The 9,111-nt window shown below is 35.7% G+C and overlaps 1 protein-coding gene across 1 annotated transcript; it reads right to left on the bottom strand.

Moving 5' to 3' along the window:
- Positions 1-1,845: 1,845 nt before the first annotated feature.
- LOC123667924 lies at positions 1,846-5,755 on the bottom strand. Its single transcript, XM_045601753.1, has 5 exons — positions 5,570-5,755; positions 5,239-5,326; positions 4,037-4,356; positions 2,929-3,303; positions 1,846-2,224 (listed from the first exon to the last, which is right to left on the bottom strand). Exons 1-5 carry the CDS (start codon positions 5,719-5,721, stop codon positions 2,155-2,157), a joined length of 1,005 nt encoding a protein of 334 aa, XP_045457709.1. The 5' UTR covers positions 5,722-5,755; the 3' UTR covers positions 1,846-2,154.
- Between the last annotated feature and the right edge of the window lie 3,356 nt (positions 5,756-9,111).

Genomic DNA, 9,111 nt, shown 5'->3' with positions numbered 1-9,111 from the left:
TCGTAGACCTCCGACCATCGAGGTGATGTGGGTGAAATTTGGAATTTTGACACGATATCCGGTGGTGGAATACTGCTGCAGGTATTAGTCCAGAACAATTCCTCAGATCACTCCCCGTGGTAGATACGGTAGAAGATGCAGAGTGACCCGACATCTCTACGCAGCGCCAAAGAATCGAGCCGATCGGAGAGAACCTTTTCGCAGTCAAATGGAAGGAGCTGACATTGGGGCGCCCCAGCCCACAGGTGAGAGCAGTATTCTTATATAATTGTAGGCGGTGGGAAGGCATGAAATACTACTTCGTCCTACTGAACACACCAAGTTTCTTCGAGGCTAGTTTAGCCTTTCCCTCCAGATGACCACAAAATTGGACATTGCTCGATATGTCGACGCCAAGTATTTGATATTGAAGAAGGGACCGAGGGTAGACAGATCGCTTCCTGTGTCGTTCAAAAACTGCACCTTCGAAGCTCGATCCGTGAGAAATAGGCGACCAGTAGCAAAGGATGGGCAGTCAGCAGTCGCCATTATTAACCGCCCCTGGCGTTTCCCTCCTTGAAGTCGCATGGTTTTATGCATTTGCTGGCTTTCACTCCAAACTTCCAGTGGTACCAGCAAAGTACTCCCTGAAGTTCGACTGGGATTGTCTAGATCTGGATGCCGATCTGCGCTGAGATGTTCTTGCGGATCTGGTATTGGATCTACTTCTTCTCTCTGATGCTAGTTGTTGGAACTGTCTCCACGTTCGGCGACTTCTCTTGTTAGTGCTTCAATAATTCTATCACTATCGAGAGATTTTTCTGTCGGCGTGGTACCACTACGTGTACCTTGATATTCTTTATCCATCGTTCAAAAGCGGGGTCACGGCGGAGGCCGAGGCGATTAGGGGAGTGCCTCCAAATTTGAGAGGAACGACGAAGAGTAATTTTTTAGCGGTAAACGCGCAAACTTTTGCAAATTTATTAAATAAATTAAAGTTTATAATACTTGTTACTTAAAACATAGTTATAGTTCCACAATTACGGATATACTGACCGCATAAATGCGCTAAATTCGTGGCGCTGTTGTAGGTAACGTCTGTTGATGGAAAGGTAAAAAAAAAAACGAAATACTTAGACTAAGTAATAGTAAAATGGGAGTCAGACGGTAAAGATGTCATAATATAAGGTAATGTGACAAAATTAAGAAAGTAGTCTAAAAGGCAAGATGTGTTTATTTAATTGTAACAAAAATGGGATACCTCTTTCGTTAATAATTGCAGCGATTTGATGTCACAGGCATTTGTAAGTGTAGTCTTTATAGGATGTCGAATGATTCTCAGAAATTTATTCCGAAATATGTTTAGCTCATCCGACACATTTACAAAGGGGGTTGAAATAAATAAAACCCTGTCCAGGCTAATTCAAACATGGCCTTATGTGCACTCCACTAAACACCTAAACTGCTCTGAGAGTCTAGGTTATATTCATATTTTTTAGAATCTTTTTTTCCATATATGGTAATCCATTCATTTTGTAATCGATAACTACGTCTATATGTAAAACTGTACCTGGCTTTAGCTGCAAGGTAAATCCATTAACCACCTAACAAATAGAAAAAGAAGGGATGCTTATTATCTTATAAATCTTATCTTATAACATACACACACAGTTTTCCTATGCTACTTAATTTAAACGTAACGTAATATTATACAACTAACTGTTATAATATAATATACATTGAAATAATACATAATATATCTATACAAAAAATATTACACCCAGACTAAGGCGGGATTCGAACCCGCAACCCGCGGAACAGAAAGCAGGGCCACTACAAACTGCGCCAACGGGCTAGTCAACATGCTTACATCTTATTACCAAGTCAAAATAGGGGTGCTTCTTATTCTTCTTGTTTTTTTTAGTTTTTTTTTTTTTGAATTTTGTCACTAGTTTGACACTTGGGGACCGATAAAATCATACTGTACTGTTCGGTCATTTCTCACACTAATTACTTCAGCCCCATTTCTGTATGAGATACTTCTTCCAGTATTACACCTCCTGTGACTGCAGTGCAGCTTGATTGGATTAGGGTTTGTAGATGTTGTTTCCACGCTAGAATTTTTTGAACGCACAACTTTTTTTACACATGTCTGTTAATATTGCGTTAATATTTTCAAATCGTGTTCCACCAATCTTCCAGTTCTTTTTGACTTTTCATTTTTACTTTTGTGAAAGCAATGGACCTGAAATTATAACAATTAATTTCGAAGTTAATATTTTAGAATGAGTAACGATAGCTATCAAATGTATATGATAACAACCTGGACCGCCAGATTTACTTACAGTCACTCAGACCGTAAAGTGTTTATTAGTCTTTTTTTTCATAACTTCTTTGGAAATTTTTATTTACATTTTTTTACTTTTTTTTTTTGATGTTATAGTTTTTTTGTAGTCTATATTACTGGTCTTGTTATTTTTTTTTCTATATGTACTTATTTATGAATTATTATTATTAATATTTAACTTTGATTTTTTTTGTGTAAAAACTGATTTTTGAGTGATGCTCCGAATAAACGTGTTTCTTTCTTTCTTTCTAAAGAAATATTTGTACAAATACAAGTATCAAAAGCTGTCTACTTTCTTCTTCTACATGGCGAATGATATTCTATATATCCTGCTCAAAATTCCGAGTAACCCGACTGCAAAAGTGCCTCGACCTTACAAAAGATAATAGTTAAATAGCACTGCTTTCAAGGAGTATTGTATTGCTGTGGTGAGTAAGGTGACCAGAGCTCCGGGGGGGGGGGGATTGGGGGTAGGGTCGGCAATGCACTTGTAACGCTTCTGCTGTTACACACTTCTATAAGCTACGGTAATTGCTTACCATCAGGCGAGCGTACGTATGATTGTCGCTTTGAAATACAAAAATAAAATATATGATACTTACTGTCCGTTTTCACCATACTTAACACCAAGTATAGTATCACCGATATTATCAACAACTTTCATTGCTAATTCTTTAGTAAGGCGACATCCAATTACTTGCTTATTATTAAAATTGGCACATGCTTGATCCACAAACTCATAATATACACTTTTAAGAATTTTATTAAAATTCAGATATATATATCTATCATTGCTCTTCAGAAGATACAATATCTGGCTTACGATTATGATTCTGAAATCATCTAACGAAGTCAAACGAATAGTCATGGAACATAAATTGTAATGTTCCAATAGCGTTGTGTCCGTTAATATCTTTTTCTTCTTCTTTTTTGTCTCCGGTTTGGCGCTATTGTATTTTCTTTTTAAAATTATTACACTGAAAAAATAAAAAAATAATTGTATCTCGGTTCTACCAGAACATCAGCGTTTTTGCAATTCTGATGCAGTAACCTAGTTGGCCTATTCTTTTTTTTTATATACCTATTCCTGGCCCTTTTTTATCTTCTTTGTATTGTATCATTTTGTTATGTGTTCAATTTCATTATTTGTAAACCGACCAATAGAAAAAAAACTTATATTATTTGATAATTCTTATATATTTTTATAAATAATTGTACATAAAATAAAGGTGTGAAGATTATTTTGTAAAGTAGTTTTTTTGATTTTTGTCAATACAAAAAAAAATCATAATAAAAAATGTATAAACGAATAATTGTTTTCTTTATACCTCGAATAGAACTTGAAATTAATCTATAATATAAAAATGAGTCGCTGAATGTGTTGCTAAGCGCAAAACTCGAGAACGGTTGGACCGATTTCGCTAATTCCTTTTTTAAAATATTCCTTGAAGTACAAGGATGGTTCTTACGGAGAGAAAAATTCTAAAAAAAAAATTAATAAAATTAAAGAATCGACTGTTAGGCGATACGAAGTTCGCCGGGTCAGCTAGTATTTTATAATAAAGAACTTCGTCCCTGTTTGGTGTCCCACGACACCACACGATATTATTTTATATTTCAAAACGACTAGACACATCTCGATCAAATATAAATGGGACATTACAAGCACCAACTTTTAAAAACTATTTTTTTTTTTCAAACAATACTCACTCCCAATCACCCGAAAACTTAATATCAACAGACACGTTCGGCTCTAAGAACATTTGCTCGAGAACTTTATTTGCCAAGTCTCTTTCAACTCCTTCAGGGAACATTACGTCTGCATTCAATCTATTGTTCAAACTTTTCATTATAACCATCAAGTAGTCCATCTCCCTTGTTGTTAATATTCTCGTATATGGTATCACGGTTATGGATTTATCGTATTCGATCATCTCCAGTATATTTTCCAAAATAAAATTGCATAGTGCTATTTCAGTTTGGCTCAATACCGAGTTTGTAGATTTATGCCCTAAACCTGCGCGTCGTTTCTGGAAACATAATTTTATTTTAGTTTATTTAAAAAACTTATAAGTAAATATAAAAATGTGCTGTGTGGTTACGGCATCAAAGAATATAGCCACCGCCTCTCTTCCCGTGGGTGTCGTAAGAGGCGACTAAGGGATAACACAGTTCCACTACTACCTTGGAACTTAAAAAGCCGAACGATGGCGTGATAACCGTCCAACTGCTGGCTTTGAAATACACAGGCCGAAGACGGGCAGCAGCGTCTTCGGTGCAACAAAGCCAGCCCTGCGGTCACCAACCCGCCTGCCCAGCGTGGTGACTATGGGCAAAACACATGAGTTCACGCCATTTTTGGCGTAAACTTGTGGAGACCTATGACCAGTAGTGGACTGCGAAAGGCTGCTGTGATGATGTGTAATGCTCAACTTACGGCTTATAATAACTCTATGTCTATAATAAAAGTTTTTGTCAGCTCAAATTCGCGATCGGAGTTTACTCTTTAAGATAACCGTGATATTAAATTAAAACAAAGCGAGTGTGCTTTAGACCACACGACAGAAGTAAAACTTCTTTAGCTCCATCTAAGATACATCTCTCTCAACTTCCGTTCGCTTCGCCCGATGACACTTTTCGTAACGCAAAAATATATCTTTAAAATATATCTATCTCTTTCTCGCAAGAAATGTTGCACGGTATAACGTCATTCTCTCGTCATTCGTCTCCAAAAAGTAAATTAATCGATAGTAAATCATTTTTTGATATTTTCTTTTATAATAGTCCTAGACGGCTGGGGTCGATGCATTAAGAAATTTACGCTAAGCGTGTTACAATTTTGGTTTTTTTTTTATATCAAAAACTAAACCACAATTTTCTGCCATTAAAAGTGTAAAGGATCATATACTAACCTGATCGAGAACAGGTAGGATGGGGTCGGAGATACCATTCCCGCGCGGGCCCAACGCCCCTCCACTCCAACCCATGGACCGCATTATCCTGAGAAAAAGCAAATATTAGAGAAATGTTAGATTTTATTGATTTTATCTACACCTGCTTAAAATCTCGCACTAAACGCTCAAAATGTGTCCAGCCTTCCCAAATATGCCAATGCATTACGAATATGACATTATATCTTGTCGACGCCGAAATCAAGTATCAAAAAAAAAAATTGCGGTTAAGTCCCTGAGAATAAAAGTCCCAAATAACACCTTACTAGTTTTATCAGTATGGATAACTTACCGCAATCCTCTTTCACTCTCCAATGGTACGGATAAGTCTTCTAGCAGTTTGACAATTCTTGGACACCAGTAATCTGTTAATTTTTCTATTTCATTATGTTTAAGACCTATAGCGGTTTCATCTTTTTGGCGACCGTCAGGTTTCGTAAACATAATATGATTTGGCAGAGGTCGGTTTTTACTGTAAAGTGGTTAAAAATTTGATGAAAATTATTAGGCTGACTGATATCTGTTAAATACAGTATTTTAATAAGCAACACATTGGAGCAACGTGGTGGATTCAGCACTGATCCTTCTCCTAATTGGGAAAAAAGGCACACACTTCACTTCAGCCTATCGCAGTCCACTGCTGGACATAGGCCTCCCCAAGTTCGCGCCACACATCCCGGTCTTCCGCAATCCTCATCCAGTCTACACCGGCAATCTTACGTAGATCGTCGGTCCAACGGGCCGGAGGACGTCCCACACTGCGTTTGCCAAGATGCGGTCTCCACTCTAGGACCCGTCTACTCCAACGGCCATCGGTCCTGCGACACAGATGACCAGCCCACTGCCACTTCAACTTGATAATTCTGTGGGCTATGTCGGTTACTTTCGTTCTCTCGCGGATAGTCTCATTTCTAATCCTGTCTTTGAGAGAGACCCCAAGCATAGCCCGTTCCATTGCACGTTGAGCGACTTTAAAAAAGGCACGGCAGTAGGATATTACAGGCTGAATCGTAATAAAGTAACATCTGATAGTTGGTATTATCTACTTTATTAAAAGCCATTCAGTACAGGGTTATAATGCCGACCGAGAAACTGGACAGAGGTCGCAAAATGAGAAAGATAGGCGGGTGACTTGAAAATGAACTTATATATGATATTCAGTATGATTTGCAGTTGGAGAAAGCCATTGTTGTGAGACATAACCATAAAGGACAAATCTGAACAGGTTTTAAAGGTAAATCCTTACAAATTCACTTATGTAAAGCTCAGGACAAAGAGCTTAAAATAGCCTGCAATATTTAAGTTTGAATAATTTTATTAATGTTTATTACTTAGCAGGACTGACATTTACAGCCCGCTGGTAAAGTACCTCGACCTTACACAAGATCACATCTAAATAGCACTGGTCTCCAGTAGTGTTGTGTTCCTGTGTGAGTAAGGTGGAGAGCTCTTGGACAAAGTCGAGGGTAGATTCGGCAACGCTTTTGCAATGCTCCTGGTGTTGCAAGTATCTATAGGCTACGGTAATCGCTTACCATCAGGTAGGCAATAAGCTTGATTACGATTCAACCTCTAACATCTAGAGCAGAGGCTGGGCATAAGCCTTTTTCTCCACGTAGGAGAAGAGTCCACCAAGCCACTCCACTGCGGGTTTGCAGACATATTCTCTACTATGAACAACGATAGTTGTCAGGTGTATATGATAACAAATGGGACAAGTAGCTCAACGTAGACAAGAACAGATAAGCAGACCAAAAAGAAATATTTGTATAAACACAAATATTCAAGCGGAAGCGGAAATCAATTTCGCAACCCACTTATTTACCACCTTTTTTTATAGAAAAAAAAAATTATACTTACTATTTGTTAAGATCCCTGGCTTCCTCTACAGTATGATAAATTTTTGTCGCATTATTTTTGTCAACGTTTGATAAACTATTTAAATTGTTAGAAAGCTTCATATTTTCTATGCTTCTAGTCAGATCCTGAATATTTGTTTCATTAAAATCATCTAAATGTAGATTATTATGTGATCTATCAACATTAGTATTGCCATAATAGTCTTTACTTTGTGTTCTCCTTGTCAGATTACTTTGTATATTTTCTCTTTTTAAATCTTCTAAGATAATATCATTATTTGTTTTATCATCATTCAAAATACTAGAAATTTCTAGAGTTCTATCACAAAAAGAATTGTCAGAATTTTCTATTTTTTCTGTTCTGCTTAGCTGTTTCGTTTGTGTATTATCTCCATCTATATTTTTCCAACCTATATCATTATATGTTTCATAATTCAAATCACCAATAAAATTATCAGAATTTCCTATACTTTCTATACTTTTCATTAATTTCGCCTGTGGATCATCTTTATTATCATCTTCTAAAATTGTATTGTACAGTTTTAGTAAACTTTTCTTAGATTCGACTTTCAAACCATCTTTATGCCAGATAACAACAGTATTCTGAACGTTTGCATTGTTTGCACTTGTATTTCTGAAAAATAAGCTTACATTATTTTTTTATAACGTAACAATAATTATAATAACAACATTTTTATACTACACTTCATATTTTTATGATATTTATAGATATGAAAATCTGGTAAATTTAAAATATGTACATATTAGTTGCCTGTTATAAAGTGTAAGATCCAAGGTCCCCTGAACCTTTATGTTTTCTGATGGACAATATATATAAGTACTTTGTTCACTGAACACCCTTACTCTAATCTGCTATATGGTATACGTGCTATCTATCAGAAAATAAGAAAGGTAACTCGGACAATTATTATATATTATCTTTCCAAACGATTCTAAAATCATTTTCCTAAATCTTTTAACTATATATAAAAACATTATACATAAAATACTTAAAATCTATATGATTTTTTTTCAAGTTGAACTTTTTTATTCATAGATCAAAGAATTCAAACAAATTTAACTTTATATTACTTCTAATACGAATATATGATGTGCTTAAAAAAAATTCATATACATACTTATTAAATTACTTACTTTTTATATAATAGTTATTACTGGCACGAAAATAGATAATATTTCTTTATCAAATAAAACTGGGGAAGTCCCTCGACCATACAGAAGATCACAACTAAATAATACTGCTTTCAAGTAATGTTGTGTTCCTGTCGGTGAGTAAGGTGACCAGAGCTCCTGAGCAGAATCTGGCATAGGGTCGGCAACGCGCTTACAATGCTTCTGGTGTTGCAGGCATCTATAAGCTACGGTAATCGCTTACCATCAGGTGAGCCGAACGCTTTTACCTTGATATATTTAAAAAAAACATTTCTTTTTCTCTCTATAGCATAAAGCACATAAAATAGAAAAATTAAACTACATAAAAGTAAAATAATTGGGTTTGTAGACAAACGAAAAAAAAACCGACTTCAATTATATCGACATACGCATTATCAAAGATTACTCCAAAAGTTGTAATCAAAACTTGATGAAATTTAAATGTGACATGATAAACATCGGTTTTAGATTAAATCAAAAAAATCATCAAAACTGGGTGTACCAGTTAAAAGTTATGTGAATTTTCGAGAGTTTCTTTCAATTTCTCTGGGATCCCATCATCAGATCCTGATTTCCTTAACATGGTACCACACCAGGGATATCTCTTTTCCAACAAAAAAAGAAATATCAAAATCGGTTCATCAACGACGAAGTTATCCCCGAACATACATTAATATATATATATACTAGCTGACCTGGCGAACTTCGTTCCGCCTAATTTTTTCTTAAATATAATAATTACATATATCAAAATGAAATATAGCCTATCTTTCAAGTTGGATCAAACTGCACATGGTGTGCG

Source organism: Melitaea cinxia, chromosome 29 (genome assembly GCF_905220565.1).
Source record: "Melitaea cinxia chromosome 29, ilMelCinx1.1, whole genome shotgun sequence".
Lineage (NCBI taxonomy): Eukaryota > Metazoa > Arthropoda > Insecta > Lepidoptera > Nymphalidae > Melitaea > Melitaea cinxia.
The sequence above is the reverse complement of the archived record's forward strand: the minus strand, read 5'-3'. Positions and strand labels throughout refer to the sequence as shown.

What these genes read in the sequence shown, in the direction of transcription:
- LOC123667924 (XM_045601753.1), bottom strand. Translation starts at nt 5,721, where the DNA reads ATGTTTACGAAACCTGACGGTCGCCAAAAAGATGAAACCGCTATAGGT. An exon ending in AAGTTTTCGGGTGATTGGGA is followed by an intron (nt 3,304 to 4,036) that starts GTGAGTATTGTT and finishes TTATTTTTTCAG; the next exon opens with TGTAATAATTTTAAAAAGAA. An exon ending in AAGTATGGTGAAAACGGACA is followed by an intron (nt 2,225 to 2,928) that starts GTAAGTATCATA and finishes TTATAATTTCAG; the next exon opens with GTCCATTGCTTTCACAAAAG.